General features: G+C 43.7%; 1 protein-coding gene across 1 annotated transcript in view; it reads right to left on the bottom strand.

The window, feature by feature from the left end:
* PPP1R12A (protein phosphatase 1 regulatory subunit 12A) overlaps positions 1–23307 on the bottom strand; it is a 297833-nt gene extending 274526 nt beyond the window's left edge. Inside the window, exon 1 of the mRNA XM_082254983.1 lies at positions 22772–23307. Coding sequence (XP_082111109.1) covers positions 22772–23008 — 237 coding nt within the window. The 5' untranslated portion in view covers positions 23009–23307. The remainder of the gene's footprint in view (positions 1–22771) is intronic.
* Between the last annotated feature and the right edge of the window lie 976 nt (positions 23308–24283).

Here is a 24283-nt window from a genome sequence, read left to right as displayed (position 1 = left end):
CAGCTGGTCATAAGGTAAAGAGCCTACGTGAGTAGGCTCTTTACCAAGATCGGAGATGCGATGTGTCAGAGTGACACGCCGCATCACCTAACGCCGCTCTGCGCGCCCCCCAGTCAGGATAATGTAACCACCTTCCCGCCCTAATTTGCCTATAGGGCGGGTGGGAAGTGGCTAGGGCAGTGATGGCGAACCTTGGCACCCCAGATGTTTTGGAACTACATTTCCCATGAAGCTCATGCACTCGGCAGTGTAGTTGAGCATCATGGGAAAAGTAGTTCCAAAACATCTGGGGTGCCAAGGTTCGCCATCACTGGGCTAGGGTAACCTCAACCGTAAATAAATGATACACACACTAATCTCTCTATTTCTCTATCAATATATAAATATAAAATAAATAATTTTTTTTTTTTCTTTCCACATACACAGTACTCAAAGAACTTTGTAAAACTATATCTAGACCACTGTTCCTGATCTTTGCTGACAGTATTATGACAGGAAATGTACCAGGGGATTGGAGGAAAGCTAACGTGATACCGATATTCAAAAAAGGGCAGAGGCATGTCCCGGGAAATTATAGGCCAGTCAGTCTGACATCGATAGTAGGTAAACTTCTGGAGGAGATGATAAGGGACTATATGGTAGAGTTTGCTAGAGACATCAGCAGCAGTAATCAGCACGGGTTTACAAATGGGTGTTCTTGTCAAACCAATCTCTTAACATTCTACGAGGAAATGAGCTGTGATAGGGGGGGAGACCAGTGGATGTGGTGTACCTGGATTTAGCTAAGGCCTTTGATACAGTTCCCCACAAGCGCTTCATTTATAAAATAAGGTCTGCAGGCATCGACCACAAGGTTTGCTCTTGGATACGGAACTGGCTAAAAGGGCGTGTCCAAAGGGTGGTAATAATAGCACATACTGAGACTGGTCTGGGGTGGTAAGTGGGGTCCCCCAAAGCTCAGTCCTGGGACCAACCTTGTTCAATTTATTCATCAACAGCATTAAGGATGGGATCATTCGTTCTATATCAGTTTTTGCAGATGACACAAAATTGGGCAGTGCAATAACTGCACAGCATGAAGCAGATATCCTACGGAATGACCTGAATATAACAGAGTGGGCAACGACATGACAAAAGAGGTTTAATGTGGAGAAGTGTAAGATTTTGCACTTGGGGACCAACTATAAACCTACCACTTTATAAAACTCTGGTCCGACCGCATCTGGAGTATTCTGTCCAGTTCTGGTCGCCAGTCCTCAGGAGGAATGTGTTGGAGCTGGAGAGAGTCCAGAGAAGGGCAACTAAACTAATTAGGGGATTGAAGGTCCTTAATTATGAAGAGCATCTGCAATCGCTTGATTTATTCTCCCTGGAGAAGACGCCTGAGAGGGGACATGATAGCAATTTATAAAATACCTCAATGGTGATCTCAGCATAGAAAAAAAAATATTCAGTCGCAAGGATTGCATGAGGACTCGAGGGCATACAATGTGATTAGAGGAGAAGCGCTTTAACCTCAGGCAACGCAGGGGGTTCTTTACTGTTAGGGCTACAAGATTGTGGAATTCTCTACCACAAGAGGTGGTTGCTGAAGGAAGTATGGTTACTTTCAAAAGACTCTTTGCCGTACATCAAGGATAAGAACATTAAGGGGTAATGAGAGATTACGGCCATACACACCTACACAGGTTGAACTAGATGGACTTCTGTCTTTATTCAACCTCAACTACTATGTAACAATACACAAGTAAACCTTAAAAAAATTTCTAAAACCATCAAAAGGGTATGTAAAAAAAAAAAAATGTAAGAAAAATTAGTCATGCATATATAAAAAACTACTGTTATCAAAAAAGCACTGAGTTAAAATCAAATCTAGTGGAGAATGTCCATTGTCCATGTAATACTAGTTAAGTCATACTCTAATAACACTACATTTAAAAATTGCGGCAACATTATTATGGAGGATCGCCAGAACGGAGATCAAAAAAAGGATGAAGCTCAATCTGAACATCTCATAAGATATCATTTTACTCAAGACCCATAATACAGTAGTTGAGTTCTAAAGATGCATCAAATAGGATAAAATCAAGTTTATTCAAAACAATATCATAGGATAGCAATCCTAACCTAATTCTTCAGAATTGTAACTCATTTACCAGTTCTTAAAATACGTTATGTTAGAACTAAAAAACTCCAGTCATTCATTAAACTCCAGTAATTTATAAGAATTATTCCACATTTTAGAATATAAAAGACCATTAAAATTACTGGTTTAAAATATAAAATTGCCACCAAATGATAAGGGATAAAACCAGACAAGGTATATGGCTAATAAAAGCATCTAGTAAGAGTATAAGAAAATCTGGTGGAAATATGTACATCATGTATTTAGATGAAGAAATATGTCCAAAAAATATAATGTGTACTCTTCAGGCCCCTTTCACACAGGCGGACCGTTCAGATCTGCCTGTCCGTTTTTTTTGGCGGATCTGAACGGATGCCTCATGTATCTCCATGGTGCATCGGATGTCAGGGGAGACATGTCCGCTGACATCCGATCAGTCAAATCTGGACGGATGGAAACCCTATTTTCCATCCGTCCAGCGGATCGGATGAGAACGGACAGACAGTCCGTTCTCATCCGATTCCCCCATAGAGAACAGCGGGACCTAACAGCTGTGTCTCCGCACACAGCGCGGAGACACAGTTGAAATCCGCCTGCTCAGCGGGGGACCGGCGGATAAATTCCGCCCCCCTGAGAAAAATGAGGCCCTTGGTGGTTTCTTCTGTCAAAAATGCCTCTCCCAGTCTGCCAGCAGTTAATGTGATCTGAACACTATATACATATGGTACATATACAGTCAGGTCCATAAATATTGGGACATCGCCACAATTCTAATCTTTTTGGCTCTATACATCACCACAATGGATTTGAATTGAAACAAACAAGATGTGCTTTCACTGCAGACTTTCAGCTTTGAGGGTATTTACATCCAAAATCAGGTGAACGGTGTAGGAATTACAACTGTTTGTATATGTTCCTGCCACTTTTTAAAGGGACCAAAAGTAATAGGACAGATTAACATAATCATAAATCAAACTCACTTTTTAATACTTGGTTGCAAATCCTTTGCAGTCAAATTACAGCCTGAAGTCTGGAACGCATATACATCACCAGACCCTGGGTTTCATCCCTGGTGATGCTCTGTCAGGCCTCTACTGCAACTGTCTTCAGTTCCTGCTTGTTCTTGGAGCATTTTCCCTTCAGCAAGTGAAATGCATGCTCAATCTGACTCAGGTCAGGTGATTGACTTGGCCATTGCATAACATTCCACTTCTTTCCCTTAAACTCTTTGGTTGCTTTCGCAGTATGCTTCGGGTCATTGTCCCATCTGCACTGTGAAGCACCGTCCAATGAGTTCTGAAGCATTTGGCAGAATATGAGCAGATAATATTGCCCGAAAAACACTTCAGAATTCATCCTGCTGCTTTTATCAGCAGTCACATCAATAAATACAAGAGAACCAGTTCCATTGGCAGCCATAGATGCCCACGCCATGACACTACCACCACCATGCTTTACTGAAGAGGTGGTATGCTTTGGATCATGAGCAGTTCCTTTCCTTCTCCATACTCGCTTGCCATCACTCAAGTTGATCTTGGTCTCATCTGTCCATAGGATGTTGTTCCAGAAGTGTGAAGGCTTTTTTTTAGATGTTTGGCAAACTCTAATCTGGCCTTCCTGTTTTTGAGGCTCACCAACGGTTTACATCTTGTGGTGAACCCTCTGTATTCACTCTGGTGAAGTCTTCTTCTGATTGTTGACTGACACGCATACATCTACCTCCTGGAGAGTGTTCTTGATCTGGCCAACTGTTGTGAAGGGTGTTTTCTTTAACAAGGGAAAGAATTCTTCGGTCATCCACCACAGTTGTTTTCCGTGGTCTTCCAGGTCTTTTGGTGTTGCTGAGCTCACCGGTGCATTTTTAAGGATGTTTCAAACAGTTGATTTGGCCACACCTAATGTTTTTGCCATCTCTCTGATGGGTTTGTTTTGTTTTTTCAGCCTAATGATGGCTTGCTTCACTGATAGTGACAGCTCTTTGGATATATTGAGAGTTGAAAGCAACAGATTCCAAATGCAAATAGCACACTTAAAATAACTCTGGACCTTTTATCTGCCCCTTGTAAATGGGATAATGAGGGAACAACACACCTGGCCATGGGACAGCTGAGCAGGCCGGCCCCTGTCCAGTGGGGCCATTTCACGGCCTGCCTAGCGCAGGGGTGAGGTCTGTACACGCTCGCTGGCCAGACTGGTGACCACTTGATCTAGATTATCCAGCCCACTGCCCAGTCCGGCAGTTGATTGTAGATCTCACAGGAAAAATCCAGGAGAAATAATTTCTAACTAAAAGAAAAAAAATAAATAAAATTTGCCAGGACCAAAGATCCCAGCAAGGAACTATACACTGTTCCAAATTATTATGCAAATTGTTCCAATTATTATGCAAATTATATTTAAGTGTCACAAACATTAAATATTTTGTTTTTCAGTTTAACTCATGGATGGCATTATGTTTCAGGGCTCTTTTGATCACTGAAAACAATCTCTGACACCTGTGATAATTAGATTGCCAGGTGAGCCCAATTTAAGGAAAAATTACTAAAGGAGGGTGTTCCCCAATATTAAGCAGAGCACCATTTTCATGCAATATGGGGAAGAAAAAGGATCTCTGCTGCCGAAAAGAGTGAAATAGTTCAATGCCTTGGACGAGGTATGAAAACAGATATTTCACGAAAACTTAAGCGTGATCATCGCACTATTAAGAGATTCGTGGCTGATTCAGAGCACAGACGGGTTTGTGCAGATAAAGGCACATTGAAGAAGATTTCTGCCAGATCCATGCATCGGATCAAGAGAGCATCTGCTAAAATACCATTACATAGCAGCAAACAGATATTTGAAGCTGCTGGTGCCTCTGGAGTCCCACGGACATCAAGGTGTAGAATCCTCCAGAGTCTTGCAACTGTGCATAAATCTTCTATTCGGCCACCACTAACCAGTGCTCACAAGCAGAAACAGCTGCATTGGGCAGAAAAAATACATTAAGACTAATTTTCAAACAGTCCTGTTCACTGATGAGTGCTGTGCAACCCTGGCTGGTCCAGATAGTGTAGTGAATGGTTGGTGGACGGCCACCCAGTTCCAACAAGGCTGCGACGTCAGCAAGGCAGTGGTGGGGGTCATGTTTTGGGCCAGAATCATGGGAAGAGCTGGTCGGCCCCTTTAGGGTTCCCGAAGATGTAAAGATAACCTCTGCAAAGTATGTGGAGTTTCTGACTGACGACTTTCTTCCCTGTTACAGAAGGAAGAACTCTGCCAAGCTTATGTTTAAAAAAAATACTGTTAGGTTTGGTCAATTAAATTTGAATTGTACTCTTAATAGTAGTACTCTTAAGTTGATAACATGTGAATTATGCTGACTGTTATTTACATCAATTATTTAGGTAAATGAGAAAAATATAATTTGCATAATAATTTCGAACAGGGTGTAGGTCCTTATTCCTGACTAGGCAGTAAAAAAACTGAGCGGCTATAGCATAGAGAGGGGAGTATATCCCCTGGGACTGCCCATGGGTGTAGCCAGAATTCTTTCCTGCCTAGTGTCCGTCTCCTGTAGGGGGCAGTATAACCCAATGGTTCTGAATACCAGGAGCTGTGTCCATCAATGAAAGAAAGAGGAAAAACTCTTTACCACCACTTTATTTGTAGGTCCAGAAAGCGTAAGAACTATTGTCTTTCTGGATAGGTTTTACTGGAACAGTAACATTTTCTAGCCAAATTGTACACCATGTGATAGCTGAGGCTGACAGATCGGAATGCCATGTAGAGAAAATATGTAGTTGGAAAAGCTGTGGAAAATAGATATAATTTTGGATTGTAGCCATTCAGCTATAGTGTTTGCCATGGTAGACAAAAGGCTAAAGCTGCTGGCCATGCACGGTTCAGCTTTTGTTTCTATTCAGCCAGCAAGCTGAACCAACTTCCCCATCCACACATTCAAGGTCGATGGGGAACCCTCTCTATTGCATTTTTTTAAATCCGACAGCAGGGAGACTTCTTGACTATTAAAATACACATAATTTCCTCTGCAGCCATTGGCACAAATTTTGGCAAATTAAGAATGATGAAATCTGAGTTATGGATGGTCTTGTTGGCACCACCCAGCTCGGAAAAACTCAACTGTAGGATCAGATAATTGGTCCAACAGTGACTATCCAGCCAGACGCAGGTACTGCAGCTGCTTAAATACTACAGTAACCAGAACTGTAAGTTCCTGAACAGGAATTTTAGAAAGATCTAGCCTTGTATGGCTAGCTTAACACAATATCCATACAGTAACATTTGAGAGAAGGACAAGAGCCAGCCTGCCAACATAGACCGCGACGAGATAATATGAATGAAAAAGCACGACATACACCTTGCCATAATGTAATGTTAATGGTGGATAACATGTCCAGTCTACGGGACCTCTGTTGCTATATAGGATTATGTTGGATCCCCCATTCTTGGATCCTTCCATTATGAATTATATACAAAGACTGGACTATTCGTTCTTTTTCTATTTAATACTTTTGCTGAAATGTTTTGTACAATAAAAAAGTAAAACCTTTAAAAAAAAAAAAAAAATTAGCTTCAGCAATAAGGTTCTGTAAACATGATTCTCCCCCTCCCCCCAATAAAACAAGATAAATAAAGAAGTCTGCCAAGATAAAAATCTGTAGAGTTCCATTTTAGACCAACACTTCTGAAAATGCCAATTACTTGCCGTATAGATACTTTGACTTCTAGTCTGATTGATTAACTTTTTTTTCCCCACTTTTCTCCATGCTCCTTTTAGGCCTCTGACTCAATCACACCATATGTGCATGAAAACTGATGGGGAAATCACACAGATTTTACTTCGAGTTTACCTCAGTTTTCACGCTTATTTCAGTAAACTTTTATACATGTTGACATCAGTTTTCACATGCATCAGTTATGTGCCCTGTTCACACCACAGTGTTGTCAGTTTTTTGTCCACGCAGAAAACTGTACACACGTTGCCGATTCCTGTGCAGAAAAAAAATCTGCATGATACCAGTGGTGTGGTGTGAACTTTTTTTTCTGTGCCCTTGCAGAACGTGTAGTAGAAAAACTGATGTCTCTGCACATGGTGTGAACACAGTCTAAAATTAGCAAAAGCAGATAGAAATGGCGCTTTTTCACTGCATGGAACGGATCCGTTTGGCTCGCTTCGGCGCTTTCCCACTGCATGGTACGTGTTAGAACAGTTCAGTTTGGTACGGCAGTGCTTTTCCACTACTTGGTACGGCTCGCTTAAACAGTACCACCTCGGTTGTGGTTCCAAGCATTCCATACCGATACCATATCCCACAATCCTTCCCATGCAGCCTTGATTGTTTGTCACTACTAGCCACTGATTGGTCAGAGAATTGTTGTAATCCTACCCACTTACTACTTTAGTGGAAAAGCAAACCGAGCCGAGTAGAGCCTATACAGTGCCGAAAGGTGCCGACTCGTACCACGCAGTGGAAAAGCAAACCGAGCCAAGCAGTGACGAGTGGAGCCGAGCTGGTTCTTGCAGTGGAAAAGTGCTATAAGATGCATCTAGAATTTTAAGGAGGCAGATAACAGCAGATGACAGGTGTACTTTACAATGTACTGCACAGATGTAGTCAACCCTCCTCTCTTCTTAGATGCAGAATTAGCAAGTTCTGGAATACAGCCCCCAAACAAGATACATCTTCCTGCTTGGTTCCATTGTCTGAGAAGTGCAAGAAGAAAACAGGCCATCCACAGGTAAGCTGCGGGGAGACTTTATTCTAGAACCCAGTAAGTCAGCAAGTCAGCAGCTGAGAAGGGAGAGAAGTGTTAGGAAACTTTCATAAGATATTTTTGGAAGTTTCCTTACAATTTAAAGTGGTTCTAAAGCCTAAAGGTTTTTACCCTAGTGCATTCTGAGCCCTAAGGCGGATTTCGATCCAGGTATTTGCATCGCTCTCCCCTCTCTTTTTCCTCACAGGGCAGATTGATAGCCAATAATAAAATGTGAGGAGGGAGTGGGGCCGTACCACGCTGTCAATAGGCTCAGAGACGGCAGCACAAAAAAAAAAGTAGCCAAGAACACAGAAAAATTAAAAGTATTCCCTTTAAACCTATCACAAAACTTATGAAATTTTTAAAGAACATAGGATGGCAAACCTGTGGATCAGTAGATTGAAATGTATAAGGTCTAATAGCAGATGAAATTCTAAATAAATCTCGACTTTCCCTTTGCCCCTTTGAACATGTGAGAAAGAAGGGGGTAGGGCTGCCTCAACGTTTATAGGAGATTTGCATAGGAACCTGCCATGATAGATATATGGCAGGTGTCATTGCCATTTTCTTAATGAAGCTGCAGACTCGGAGCACTTATCTTCATTTCACTACTTAGTCATTGATATCATTGATATGGAATTAGCAGTAAAGTACTGGGGCACCAGGCATGCATGTTTGTTTCAAGTCATCAAGCCAAAAAATAAACTTGCACAGGCAAATGTACCTTTATTAACAATTCAGCAAGGACAACTCCCATATTTATACACCAATGCCTTACATTACACATCTCTAGAACTAAGATCCCATGTATGCTCCAGGCAACTTCACTATATGCAACCTACGCATCATACAAATTAAAACAATGTCAACCTGAATCAAATTCAGCTGAAAACACCATTATGAGAGGATCATCAATGATAGCCATTTAGGTTAGGACTCCTTGAGATATCAGTACCTACTGTAAGTGGCGGTTCACACTAGGTCGCTCCTACTTAGGGGGCGACCTGTGAAGTCGCGTGCCGCACGACTTCGGCGCGACTTGCACGGATAAAATGAATGTCAATGCAAGTCGCCTCCAGGTCACCCCGAAGTAGTACAGGACCCTTTTTCTAAGTCGGAGCGACTTGTGTCGCTCCTATTAGAACCGGTCCTGTACTACACTATGGGAGCGACGTTGCACGACTTGCCAGGCTGACCAAGCCACCTGACAAGTTGTATTAGTGTGAACCGGCACTAAATGCATTAATGACTTATTGTATACTGAAGGCCAATACCAGACAGTGAGGGGAGTTTACTAAAAGTGGAGAAGAATCTGCAGCAGCTGTGCAGAGCAACCAATCATCTTCCCCCCCAGCACACACACCTGTACTTTGGATTTCTGGATAGGAGTGAGTAAGCAATTTAATTCTAAAGCCTAGTACACAGTACAAGTTTTTTTTTTTTTTTTTTCGTTCAACCCACCTGGCTGAACAGAAAAAAAACCCCGCTCAGGTCGGAGCGACTGTACTAACTATCTGATGTTAGTACAGCAATCTCCCCCGCTTTTCTATTGTGTTCCGATATGGGGGCAGCCCACCCCGCCAGAATACTCCGGTCATGGCTGAGAGGGCTGATCACGAGCCAGTCAGCAGACCCTTTTCGGTCATGCCCCTTCGAAAGAAGCCAGCTTCTGTCGGACCGGCTGCAGTACACACGGCCCGAATGTCAGCCAGTTTCTATTGAACTGGCCCATGCCATTCGACATGCGTACAGAGCTTTAGGGATTTTGCATACAATTCCTACATTTTTTGTTTGGATTAGTTTGCAAAGAGAAATTCTTCAAAACTTTTTAGGAGTCTAGTATGTCAAAAAGGCACTGATGTTCTAACAGAACTGCCATGTTTACCTTATAATTATTAGTTTCCAAAGATGCAGAGATTTCTTAGCCTCCTTCACATTTCTTATCTGCCATCCATCCCTCTAAACCAGGGGTGTCAAACTCAATTTCATCGCGGGCCGCATCAGCATTATGGTTGCCCCCAAAGGGCCAGTTTTATCTGTAGGATCAGATGTCCAGAGCACCCCACGCCCCTACACCCTTACATGAGATGTCAAGAGCCCCCCACCATCAGAAGTCAAGAGTCACCCACCCTTCCTTACGTCAATGCACCCCCTTACAGACCAGGGGAGGCAATGGAAAGGTGGTGTTGTGGCTGCACAGAAGGTGCAGGAACTGTAGGAGTAGTTCTTCCCTCCTCTCTGGTGCAGGCTGCTGGATGTGGGGGTGATCAAAGACGAGCCTTTCTGCAGCTGCACAGAGGGGTTGCCGGATCTGGCATAGGAGTTCTGTTCTGGCTGCTGACTACAGAGACAAGGTGGGGGCAGAGACAAGGGGGGTGCTGCAGCTGCAGGAGAGGTGCGAGGGCCACACGACATGGCTTGGGGGGCCGCATTCGGCCCGCGGGCCTTGTGTTTAACACCTGTGCTCTAAACCAACATCTCATCATGTAATCTTTACAGCCATCCAGGAGTGCATACCCACAGATTACTCAAAGCCATGGGTGCTCAATCTGTGGCCTTGCAGCTGTTGTGGAACTACAAATCCCATGAACATTGCAAAGCTGACAGTTACAAGCATGACTCCCAAAGGCAGAGGCATGATGGGACTTGTAGTTCCAACAGCTGGAGGGACACAGGTTGAGCACCCATGCTTTAAGGTAAGCTAATGTTACCTGGTGCTGTGTCAAGAAAAGCAGGAAGATGATCAAGCTACTGTGCTACTGGGATAGACAGGGAAGTGGAGGTATCTGTATAATTACCATGTACAGTGAAAAAACGTGCAAAGGCAACAGGCTATACACAAATGAAGCCTTATGTGACAATGTAATATCTACAACATGGCATAATGGAGATAACGCTCACATGTTTTTTTTTTTTGTTTTTTTTAGAGCAAGATGAGGGATAACGCCTAATTTCAGGTGAAATTACCATGTGCAGGGTAGAATCATTACCAGCTCTGATCATCTACCAAAAAACAGTACAAAAGGAAATATGGTCTGCCACCCTTTATCCGTCCAGTTGCCTCCATCCCTATATGCATATGCAAGAAAACATCCAGGAAAAAATCAAGGATAAAAAGTGGGACTTTGAGTGAGAGCAACTGGGTTGTATGAAAAATAAATAATTAATTTATTAAAAAGAGTCACATATACAACCTATGAAAACACATACAGAGGATTGACATACAAAAACTTGGTAAGATTCACATTAGATAAAAGTAAATACAATTTCACATGGATCACATTAGGATCTCTAAAAAGTATAACCAATTTATATTGACATCATGCTCCTTGTAGGTTAACATTCTTTACTTGATCAGACTTGAAAATACATACGAGTTATTTTAGGCTTGACGCGTTTCTTGGACCTCCGTCCATTCATCAGGAGCTTAAGGGTCCTTTCACACGGCCGCTCCGTGTGTCCGCAAATCATCCCATCCGTTTGCGGACATAATGTAAGTGAATGGCACTGCGGGTGCCAGCAGAATACCATCCGCTGACACCCGATTTTCCTCCTTTCAGTTCTGTTCCGTTTTTACGAATGGAACAGAACCCCATTTTTTCTTCCGTGTAAAAAACGGAAAGGAAGGAAAATCGGATGTCAGCGGTGTCATCCGCTGACATCCGCAGTGCCATATACTTACATTATGTCCGCATATCATCCGCAAACGGAAAATGTCAGAAACAGAAATGTCATCCGCTCCGTGGAAAAAAAAAAAAAAAAAGTCCCGCAGCGGACCTTTCACACGGAGCGGCCGTGTGAAAGGACCCTAATTGCAGGTTGCATATGTGAAACTGGTAATTGTAATAAAAATAGTAAATAGTTGGGGCAGGGTTTCATTGTAATGCATTGAAACAATAAAGGGAGAAAAAAAAAAATGGTAGAAAAACCACACTACCTTGAGTAATATAATATGTTTGAGGCATGGACAGAGCCAACATAGGGGGCTGCCTGGAATAGGAAGAAATTTGGAAAATCGCACTCCAAGAATTTGCAGCAATCCAAGATATGGCACAAAGGGCACACTGGGGTCAAAAAGATAAAAGGATAAAAATGTATATATGTATAGGTATATATGTATAGGTATATCCATATATGGAAGGAGATTAATTATTCAAGAGGACCAGTAAGATAATTTAGCCCAGAAATAGATGCCAGGAATACAGCCATAGAATGCCATCTTAGTATGAAATACCAAAGTGTAAGTGAAATAGTGCACGTAGAATGTAAAGAACCATAATTAAGACCCAAAGAGGTACTTGATATACAGTGAGTGTGGAGAAAGGAGAAGTAGAGGGAATGAATAGGTGAAATACAAAAATTGTCTTAAGGAACATGACATGCTTATAACAGCCGAAAATGTGATACTAATGACTGTGCATATATAGCTGAAATTGAGGAGTGAATAAGAAGAATAACCATATTACCAGAGTTATTAATATCAGTGCATATATAACTGGAGATAAAGAATAAAGAGTGAGTAGAAAGAATAAATAAACGTATTACCAGAGTTGTGAAGTAGTCAGGTGTGAAGTAGTAGCGGTGAGAATCAAGATGAACCGATTCCAAAGCTATATGCCCCGATATGTAGAGATGAGTCCACGCCAACGCCATGCTAACATCAGATATATATAGGCGAAAGATGTACCTCCCACATCCGGTCAGTCAGACCGGACATGGGTGTGTACAAATCGCCCCTGACGTAGGTGGAAAGCAACGGAGTTGCCATGGTGATATGACGCCATAGGGCGCCACGCATCTGGCATATCCGGCATGGCGCCGATGGAGGGCGTGACGATCCGCCCTCTGCCTGGATGCGGAAGCAGAGACAGGCAAGAGGAAGAGGCGGCCGGCCATCCATCGCAGCCCCGGAACCTGGGATCCGCAACACAGCCCCGACCCTCACCCGGGGCCGGAAGATAACAGGACTAAAATGTAGCAAATTATAATAAATTACAATTGTAAATTGTGAGATTTTAGATGGATTTTAAAGGAAACCCCCCTCCGGGGCTGTGATGGATGGCCGGCCGCCTCTTCCTCTTGCCCCCTTTTATTATAACCCCCCTTTAAACTGCACAGCTCCCCTGCACTCCCAGGAGAAACCCAGTGTCCTAGGACAGCCCTGCCAGCGTACTCTAAAGTAAAAAAGAAAAAAAATCACTGTTCGCCCCTTTTCATAGATACTTCCTACATTGTGTCAGTGTCATTGTTAATTTATAAAAATATAAGATAGCCCCAATACAAATATGAACATTAAAATTCATCCAACAACTGATAGAAAACTGAATAAATAAAATAAATAAAGTCCATATGAAATGTATATAGAAAAGATGTCCAACACCAGTGTGAAAGAGCAGTTGAAACACAGCAGTTACCCTGTGGGACTTCAAGCAGCTTACCGGACGTATATGACCCTCAGAGTGGTCACATAAGGCAGAGATATAGCAACATCAAGCAGCAGATGAACAAATTGATACCAGCTTGTATTGCAGATGAATCAACGAACAAGCATGTAAAGCTATGCCTCTAAATACCTGGTTAGCGCCGTTCTTTCATATCCAATCATGTGACCGCTCTCCTGTGACGTTTAATGGCCGGTCATGTGATCGCTGTCCTCCTCCAGTCTTAAGCTACTCAGGAGGAGGAGATCGGACACAGAAGGAAGCTTACATTTATTTTGAGGCACTGCTTTTAAAATGACAGTGACGTGATGCAATATAATGTAGGAAGGATCTATAAAAAGGGGCTGGCGGTGGATTTTTCTTAACTGCAGAGTATGCTGGCAGGGCTGTCCCAGGGCCAGGAGTGGCGGGGCGGCCAGCCTGATACCACTCCCCTGCACTGCCAACTGAGACAGCAGCAGGAGCCATTGGCTGCCACTGCTGTCAATCACAGCCAATGAGGAAAGAACGGGGGACAGGGCCGAGCCGCAGCTCTGTCTAATGGACGCAGAGAGCAGGCCTCGGGAGCGAGCAGGGCACACACCAGTACCCCCATAGGAAGCGGCTTGCTATTAGGGGCATTGGTCAAGGGGGAGGAGCCAGGAGTAATTGCGGGGGAAGAGGAGGATTGGGGCTGCTCTGGGCAAACCACTGCACAGAGAAGGTACGAATTACATGTTTGTTATTAAAAATAAAAAGGTAACCTTTAAAAGAGGAGTTCCACCCAAAAGTGGAACTTACGCTTTAAGGACTCCTGACCCCCTGACATGCCACATTTGGCATGTATTTTTATTTTTTTTTTGGGGGGGGGGGGGGGGGGAGCAGGTACCTACATTTGACAGGTACCCCGCTCACACTTCCACTCGGGCCACCTACGCAGCTCAAGCGGAAGTTCCTACTCTCCTTCCCATCTTCTTGACCCATCACAGACCCAAGAAGATTGTCTGTCCACTCAGGATGCGCAGCGCTACTTGCGCATGCACAGTGCGCACCCGGTTGGGATACCGCAAGCTGTCACAGCCGGGTGCCCACACTAGTGATGCCGACACCGCGGGGAGAAGAGGGAGAGAACCAAGGCTCCCGCCAGCCACATTGCTGGATCGTGGGACAGGTGAGCGTTTATTAAAAGTCAACAGCTTAACTTTTTGTAGCTGCTGACTTTTAATAAACACAAAAACAGGTGGAACGCTGCTTTAACCTCCCTGGCGGTATGATTATTTCAGATTTTAGGTGCTAAAAGCGGTACATTGTTTTGCATAGAAATCTGTTTTACATTTTAAAACTCACCTTCCCCTGCGACCCCCCGCCGTCATCCCCCCGCCATCCTCCTGCTGTGTGCTCGGCCGATGCCGGCACCGGTCTTCTGGTTCCCTTCCCTGCGAGCGTTGCGACACAACGGGTAGAACCGGCAGAAAATTCAAAATGTAAATACACTAAATGGCATGACACAAAGCTGTGATCCTAATGAATTACACTGTATCGTGCAATTTCACCACAGGATTTCACCTGGTGACTTTTCCAGTGCCCTGCCTGTACTTTTCCAGTTTTTTGTGCCTGGAAAATAGAAAACGACCATGGCGTCCAAAAAGCATTATTTTTGCGCAAAAGCGATTTTAGACTAACTGGAAAACAGCGACAGCGTAATGGAGTTACTTGAAGAACTGTGCGATAGCGATTTGTGGGAAAATTCATCATCAGGTACGGAAAGTGACGACAGCGAAGATTCTGTCTCTTTCTGGCACATAGCTCCGTTAGAAATTGTGAAGAATCATTTGATATACTTCCCAAATTCCACAAGCTATGTGCCAGAAAGACATCAGAATCGTCGCTGTCATCACTTCCGTACCTGATGAAAAATTTTCCCATGAATCGCTATCGCTCATTTTTTTCAAGTAACTCAGTTTCACTGTCGCTGTTATCCAGTTCATCTAAAAGCGCTTTTGCGCAAAAAGCTTTTTGGACGCCATGGTCGTTCTCTATTTTCCAGGCACAAAGAACTGGAAAAGCACAGGCAGGGCACTGGAAAAGTCACCAGGTGAAATGGCATGATACAGTGTAATCCATTAGGATCACAGCTTTGTGTCATGTCATTTAGTGTTTTTACACTTTAGAATTTGCCGCCGGTTCCAACCCCCTGCATTGCAACGCTCGCAGGGAGGGAACCGGAAGGCAAGTGCCGGCAATCGGCCTAGCACAGAGCGGGGAGAGACTGAGGATGCCGGGGAGGACGGTGGGGGAAAGCAGGGAAGGTGAGTAACGTTCTGGGGTAATCTCGAGTGTGGCTTTGGGTTACCGCTTTTGGTACTAAAAATTAACCCCCGAGCCACACTCGGGAATACCGCCAGGAAGGTTAATACCACTTTATTCTTTAAATCTCCCAGCATAAGCAATAGTGTCATTCAAAGCACTCTTGCAGTAGCTAAGCTCACCCTAAAAGAAATTACTTGGAGGACTTCAGCGCTTCTGCGGTAAGCTTTGAGGATGAACAATTCCACAGTACCTGCAGCTACAGAAATCAGTGAGGGCTTGTTAAAAATATGTAAATACATGAATGCCCATAGTCTGGCCCCAGACTTAAAGTTTTGACTCTGCTGGTTCTCAGCAAATGACCATTTTGATATACTGGGGAAACCACCACAAAAGTATAACACGTACCAATGTCAGTGGGAGCAAAAACATTTTATTTGGCACATGAACATATACAATGCTCAAAAAAATAAGACAACCCAAAGACAAGATATTAACCAAGAGCCAGACCGTTCACCCAGTGATAAGCCCAGGAACATGCTGCACTTCCTTCCCTTCTATATCTGGCTCATAGTGCAAATGCATCCAGGCCAAGATTACAAGCTTGTGCCCCAATCTATTGCATCATCTTCCCCAGTTCCTCCAACTGTTCACTAAACTTTCTAACGAAAGATTATATCTCACACCAGGAAAAGCACATAAAAATGACCTTGTCACATCAACAAGTTTCAAACACATTCATGTAAAGTAGAAACAGAATACTCTGTTGGCGAGTATGGTTCCTTCCCTGATGTCTTCTAAAAAAAAAAAAAAAAAAAAAAAAAAAAAGACCAGTTTGAGAAATTACCTCCTGGGTCCCATGCAGTAGTGCCTGGTTTCTACAGCTGACATCAATGTCACAGTAGAAGACAGCTATATAAAAGCCAGGGGGGACCAGCGAGAGCTGCTGTCATTTAAACAGAATTTAATTTCTATACAATTGACATCTGGTACATATAACAGGTATCTCCAAACTACAGCCCTCCAGCTGTTCCAGAACTACATATCCCATGAGGCATTGTAAAACGCTGACATTCAAAGACATGACTAGTCATGATGAGAATTCTAGTTCCGGAACTGGAAGGCCATAATCTAGAGACCCCCTGCCCTATAACATGGACGTATTCACCAAAATGAACCCGACATTGCCTAAACTTTTTCTAAGGTAATAGTGCTGAAGGGCAGGCATCTTGTGGTACCTGCAAGTACCTTGGTTAGAATTCAAAACAACCCGTGTCTTGTTCGATCCCCATTGCATTACAGAACTAGGATGTATATTGGGTCTTAAAGCAGAGTTCCAGCCATTTCTGTGTTTAATAAATGTCAGCCACTACAAAAAGTTTAGCTGCTGACCTTTAACACACATTCACCTGTCCCACGATCCAGAGATGCAGCCGCCCAAAGCCTTGGTTCTTTCCGGCATCACTACTGCGAGTCGCACTTTTGGGTGGAACTCCACTAAGTTCTGCCCAAATCAAAATTACTTTGAAGACCAACATAGGTGCTTTTTTCACCAAAGCTCTTACCTTCGAATCATTTTTTGTCCACATGACTCACGTGCACCTTTTGAGAAGGCGACAATGGCAGCATTAATGCTTCTCTTATAACCCGTTTCCTTGAAGAGACCGTTTCTTTGAGACTTTAATATAAAGGAATTACTATATAAAACCAACCTTTAGAAAGTTTACAGCACCCAGTCAGCAACTACAGTGCACTAGATACATGTAAAGGAGAATGTTTCCTTCAGAAGATTGTGTGTGAGTGAAACCTTCTAAAATAAAGTTCAGAATGTAGGCAATACCAAAAATGAAAAAAAAAAAAATTCGAAACATTTTTACAGTCCTAATCAAAGTCACTGAGCAAATATCTGTAATGCAACAGGAGCCTGGCTCTCGCAAGTGCTCAGCACCTCATGCATTATCTCCTATTGCTAACCTGCCCTTATTTGGCCAACACAGAGATTCCAATCAGCAAGTTACAAACATAACATACACAACACATTCATTTTGAGGAAAATTTGATTGCTAACATTTTTAAACAACTCTTCTATGCATTGGAGCCTAGAAAACCAAATATATTGCAGCATTAGGACCACAAGTTTAGACAAGTATGACAATGTTTTTAGACCCTTGAACAGTGAAAATACTATTCAACGTTTGCTATAACAATTTACTGGCATGCAGTCTGAATGAAAGTTCTGTGTAATGGAAAAATTTCTTAAGGGGGTTAATGTGTACTGTAATGTTTTAACATCTCATCAACATACTGCAGCTTAATTTCTTTGTACGTTAAAAGGAAGATAGCAAATATACTGCCCAAATGTCATCAAGCAGAAAAGCATTTGTAAAAAATAAATAAATAATAAGACACACCGTGTGTAGCAACTAACCATTACACTACCTGTAAAAAGAAATGATGCCCTAATTATACAGGTTCATCAAAACACAAATGACCACACAAATTACAAACCACAAAATTCACTTGTGTGATACGTTAAGCAAACAGAAATGCAACTGAAACCAACAAGTTGGGAGCCAGCTGCCAATTTCTCTACTTCCATCTAGCATTAGGCACTTATTTCTGGACTTGTTAAAACTATTATCACAACAGGGTGTCAAAGAACTAAGGAAAATAAAGTGGGCCGATAAAAATCACACACCCCCAACCAAAGCATTCAACTACATTACACGGAAAAACTATTTGTAAACATACCACGCCTAGGATGACATTTCTTAGAAGGGTTCACAGAATCTAAAGTGACAATGAACTGCTAAGCTTACTGTAAAAAATGTATGCAATGTGCCACAGGTTGTTTTTTATGCAGCTCATGCTACAACTATGTAGCATGACCTGCTATGTCATATTCATCTAGACTTGGATGAAAGGAAAAAGGTCTTCAAACTTACAGAACAAGTGGCATCTATAGTGTCAGAACATACCCCTGCATTTATAGCCACACAAGCAATGGTGGCAAACTCTTTGCTAAATGATGAATTGATTTTCCAATTGATCTCTCCAGATAGGAGCATCTACTTCTAGGTGACAATCCATTAGATCAATGTGCCACACGAAGAAGTGCATTTTGATCAGTAGTTGGAAGATATGATTACAATCGATTAGATCCGTTATCCCCATGCAATCTGAGGATTTGATTGATCGATCTGACACAAATTCATAAATACATCTCATGGCTGGCGCCATTGGTAATTTTATGCCCTGGCAATTTGATTGAATCTGACCTAAATCAGGTCCAACTCCATCGGAAGGGAAGAGTTAGACCTTCTGTAATTTTGTCATGTCTCTCCAATGGAAAGATTGACCTCTATAGCAGCACCATGGCTTAGTGGTTAACACTTCTGCCTGGCTGAGCTAGGGTCCTTGTGGTTAAGGACATTATCTGCATGGAGTTTGCAGGTTCTCCCTGTGCTGTCCTGTTTCCCGCCACATTTCAAAAAAAGACATCCTGAAAGGTTACCTGGCTAAACTGAATGCACCCAAGATGGCTGCCTCACCTCCTAAGTGGTTTAAGTCTTTAGGGAGATATCCACTATACAAATTAAACTATTTGCAAGGGAGATCATTGTCACCAAAAAAAAAAAAAAAAGAAAAAGAAATCCAAAATTTTGAAGTTGTCCCTAGAACAAGAGGTAATGGGAAATCTCCCAATTGGGACACCTGTTCTGGTGATTAGATTGCCTTTAAGGCCAGGTTCACATCTCTGTGTATTGGGAATGCAGAGAAATGTGAAGCACAGGGTGCCAATATTTCTTTCCCTGCAGGTAGAGCAGCCCACTGAAAAGAATGGGCTGTCCTGCACACAGCATGCATCGAGGCCTAATTGGCGCTGCATCTCTGGGACAGATGATGGGACATTTCCCCACTCAATCACAGACAGCAACCTAGCAGGAAATTCCCTGCTTTATACAAAAAAAAAAAAATGCTATGACTATACATAGACTTTACTCATAACTTGACAAGCCAGATGTTGATCTGAGTTACCCTTGTGACTGCAGATGCTGGGGTATGTCCCTGCAACTGGGAACAGCATTCCTACTGTGCACGTTCCAGTGGTAGATGGTTGCTGCAGCAACAGCCAGCAGGTAACATCATGGAACTATTGAACACTGGTATGTTTAGGTTCAGTGTGCTATATGCCCTCATCTACTCACTTGAATTGCATACAATACTAAAACGTAGCCATGGACTTTTAAAGGAACATATAAAGAGCACTACATACATGTACATATAAACGTAGAGCTGCACGATTCTAGATAAAATGTGAATCAACTATTTTTTTTGCTTCGAATAAAGAGCACGATTCTCTGCGTAAAATCATCTTTTACATTATACATAAAAATTGGGCTAACTTTAATATTTCGTTTTTTTTTTGTTTTTTTTTTAAACTCATTAAAGTGTATTTTTTCCAAAAAAAAAAAAACTGCGTTCGAAAGACTTCTGCGCAAATACAGTGACACAAAAGATTGCAACGATTGCCATTTTACTCTCTAGGGTCTCTGCTAAATATATGTATGTTTGGGGATGCCAAGTAATTTTCTAGCAAAACATACTGATTTTAACCTGTAAGCAACAAGTGTCAGAAAAAGGCCTAGTCTTTAAAAAGGTTAAAGTGCCCTCACAGATGGAAGTTCATTCTTTAGATCCAAAAGGAGGAAATGATACATTGTAAAACATTGTGTTTATAGTTATCCAGTAGGCCTAATGTTGATAAACACTGGAGGCTTTTTTTTTTTTTTTTCAGCTGAGTGAGCAGAGAACCGCTCTATAAGAGCCCATTCAGACTAGCGCGACACGACTTTGGGGGGGCGACCTGTGAAGTCGCGTGCACCGCGACTTCGGCACGACTTGCAGAGACTTCACATAATGGAAGTCTATGCAAGTCACTCCGAGGTCGCCCCAAAGTAGTACAGGCCCCATTTTTCTAAGTCGGAGCGACTTGTGTCGCTCCTATTAGAATGGGTCCTGTGCTAATCAATGGACCGTGACATACCGCGACTTGTCAGGCTGACAAGTCGCGCTAATGTGAATGGGCTCCAAGTCCCGGTTTACACTTGTGCGATGCGGGAAGGCTGCGAATTCGCAGCCTGTTCCCGCTTCGCAAACGCGAATCTGGCAGTTCACACTTCCATATGCGATACGCAGGGGGTGTCAATGAAATGTTGACACCCCTGTTTGATCGCATATCACAGTGCGATCTGACAGTTCGCACAGGATGTGATCGCACAAGTGTAAACCACCGTGCGATCCGATCCTGATGCGGCTGGAAAAAAGGGTCCTGAGTGTCTTTTGTGCGGATACAGTGCGAATTCAGCCATACAAAGTGTATGGCTGAATTCGCATCCGCACATCCGATCGCATGTAATGAAGGAGCAGTGCACTCCAAATTACATGCGATCGCCGCACTCGCTATAGTGTGAACCGGCCCTTATAATCGAGGACATGCCGTTTTTAGATGGGGGGGGGGGGGGTGAATCGAGATCGCAATTTTTTAAGGATTAATCGTGCAGCTCTACATAAACATGACGTTTCTTATACATCCAATATAAAACAAGGACATATACGTCCACTGTAAGAGTTCACACATTGTTTACATCCAAATAATTCACATGTGAATGAATGTGCGAACCCTAATGTGCCATACAAACTGTACAATTGTCTTTAGATTTAACAAAACCATATAATATGAGGGCAAACCTAAACACTTAATTTGTATGCAATCAGGCAGGCCCTTGCACTACAAAGTAAAGGTAAATCTAAAGGAAATCAAACAACAAAAAGTTGTAGTGTGTGTATCCAGCTTTAGATATGTCAGAACAGCCACTCAACCTTTTCAACACAGAGGAACCCTTGAAAATTTTCAGGTCTCAGAGAACCCCTGCTATAAAATGACTAGATTACAACTCATGACACATTAGTGTGATGGTCAGTGGGATGAATGCTCCTTACACTTGTGGACATTGGGAAGAATTACCTTCTTCCAGATAGCTAAAAAGATCAATGGTGTCAGTGGGAACTTATCTGAGAGTCAGAAATTGCTCAAGAAACCCCTGGCAACATCTGGAGGAAGTGGGAACCTATCTGAGAGGCAGAAATTACTCAAGATACCCCAAGCAACCTCTGGAGGAACCCTGGTTGAGAAACACTGAGTTAGATGTCATCTGTCCTTGTGTTATAAGCTCCCTGAGCAGTGGCCTTCCTATTCCTTCTGTATTATTATTATTATACAGGATTTATATAGCGCCAACAGTTTGCGCAGCGCTTTACAATGTGAAGAACTGTATTGTAAATGTACTGCCCCCCCTCTACATTGAGAAGTGCTGCATAAACAGCTAGTGTTATATTAATCTTGTATAATAATATTGGATGTATAATAAACTTCATGTTTTATATAAATACATCCCTTGAAAAAAAATCCATAGCTACATTTTAGTATTGTATGTAACATCATTGACATATATATTACCAGCACCTCCCATGGATCTTCAAATACATAATGCTTTATTCAAGATGATCACATCACAGTGGGAAAAGTCAACGTTTCAGAGGGGGCGGGCAGGACTTAACATTGAACTTTTCTACTGTCATGATCTAATCAAGCTCGGTCTCAAAAAAAAAAAAAAATAAATAAAAATGTCATCTGGGTACAGTGCTGCATGACTGAGTAATTGTCAAAGTATGACAGCACTGAAAGCTGAAAATCGGCCTGGGCAAAAAGGGGGTGCAAGTGTCAGGTGATGAGGGGGGGTTAGTGAAACATTGGAAGATCCATGGGGTGCTGGCGCAATTTGGGAGTCCTAGCCACACATTTCCGCTGAATGCAATTTTGTGATCATTTTTGCTACACTGCAAGCATGTGTATATCACGATCTGACTACTTTGCAACTTAATGGGGGGGGGGGTGTAAAAGTAGGGCTTATCTCACTACTTTGTTGCCCCCCCCCCCCCCCCAAGGGTAAACTAAGCCTTCCTGTGACTATCCACTATAACTGCCCAGGTAGCAGTGTGAGAAGAGGGATGTGTTTGGTTTCCAGTGACATGGCAGGCTCTGTGTGTCGTGCAATGAGTAGACAGCAGGCCTCGGTGAAGGGTGACAGAGCTGTACCTGGTGCAGGGCGGTGAGTCCGTCCACATTAGCATAGTTGATGTCAGCCCCCCGGTCCAGCAGCTTGAGCACCTCCTCGCTGTCCCCGCTGGAGCAGGCGGCCAGAAACACGGCCCCGTCATCGAACTTCACCTTGGTCTTCTTCCGCTTCACGACGTCCGGCTCAGAGTCGGTTTCCGAGCCTATCCAGCGCTTGAGCTGCTCGTTCCTCTTCTGCTTGGCGTCCGCCATCTTCATTCCCTCCCCCCGGGTGCTGCCCTCCCTTCTCCGAAGCTCTCCTCAGTTCCTCCCCGTGTGGCCTAGGCCTTTCCCAGGAGGCTCCTTCCGTCCCCTTAGAGGCTGTGTCTCGGCCTGCTCCCGGGGGGCCCACACCCAACTTCTCTTCACTGTCACACAGACGTCTGCAGGCCCCGACCGGCTGCGCACACACGACGCGCGCCCGCGACGCTCATCTGCATGTTCTCGCGAGAGCCCGGAGCTTCGAGAGGTTATGGACAGCGGTGGGGAAATGGCTCGCCGCCACCGCCTCTGGTTCTGGGAGGAGCTTTGGTGGGTGAAGGAGAGGCGCGATTGGCCGCGGCGGCCCTGGCGTCATCCGTGCCTTGTTTGGAGGTGGATGAGTTGTTACTTGTAGTAAGTGAAGGCAGCGGCTTGATGTCTGTGTGCTGGGCGGAGAGCCAGCTGATCCCGGGGAACACTCCGTCACTGCTTTCCAAGGCACACGGTGATTGCTCTGCTGGGAATCTGCGAAGAACCATCATAAAAAAAAGAAGAAAACTTTATAGACAACATGTGATGATGACATATAAACACAAACACTGTGTGATGACTACAAGAAGCCAGCACATGGAAAGCATCATTGAATGACATTCCGCTTCTATGGCCATGTCTTTCAATAAAATACTAACCTTTGTGTCACATCCTTTATTGCCTAGCAGTGCTGCAAGTCTCCTGCAGCCATTTCCTGTCTACATGCGCAGACGCCTTGTTAGGGTTGTCACCTGTTCAAGATTCACCCAGTGCTGTATTTTGGCCTAGGCCAACAAGGCCCAGGCCTAGGGCGGCACTTTGCAGGGGGGCAGCAAAATAGCCACCCCCGCCTCCACCCGAGACTCTACTGGCCACTGGTTGCTAGAACCCCCTGGTGTCTAGCAACTAGTGATGTTACGTCACTTACCCACCCCCTTCTCTCGCCCATCCCCTCTTAGCCATCCCCCTCTCTCACCCACCCCCTTCTCTCCCCCACCCCCTTCTCTCGCCCATCCCCTTCTCTCACCCATCCCCTCTTAGCCATCCCCCTCTCTCACCCACCCCCTTCTCTCGCCCACCCCCTCTCATGAGATCTCAGGGATTCTTGCTGGGACTTGTAGTCCTTCGATTGTGGAGAGGAGTCACATCCGTTAAACAGGAAGGGGTGGGCAAATTTACATAGGAGGGGAATGGGGGCGCCAAATCTTAGTCTTGCCTAGGGCAGCACAAAACCAAAATACACCACTGGATTCACCCGGACAG

Source organism: Pelophylax lessonae (genome assembly GCF_965119305.1).
Source record: "Pelophylax lessonae genome assembly, chromosome: 4".
Taxonomy (NCBI): Eukaryota; Metazoa; Chordata; class Amphibia; order Anura; family Ranidae; genus Pelophylax; species Pelophylax lessonae.
Note: the sequence above shows the minus strand (reverse complement) of the source record. Positions and strands in the feature narration are given on the sequence as shown.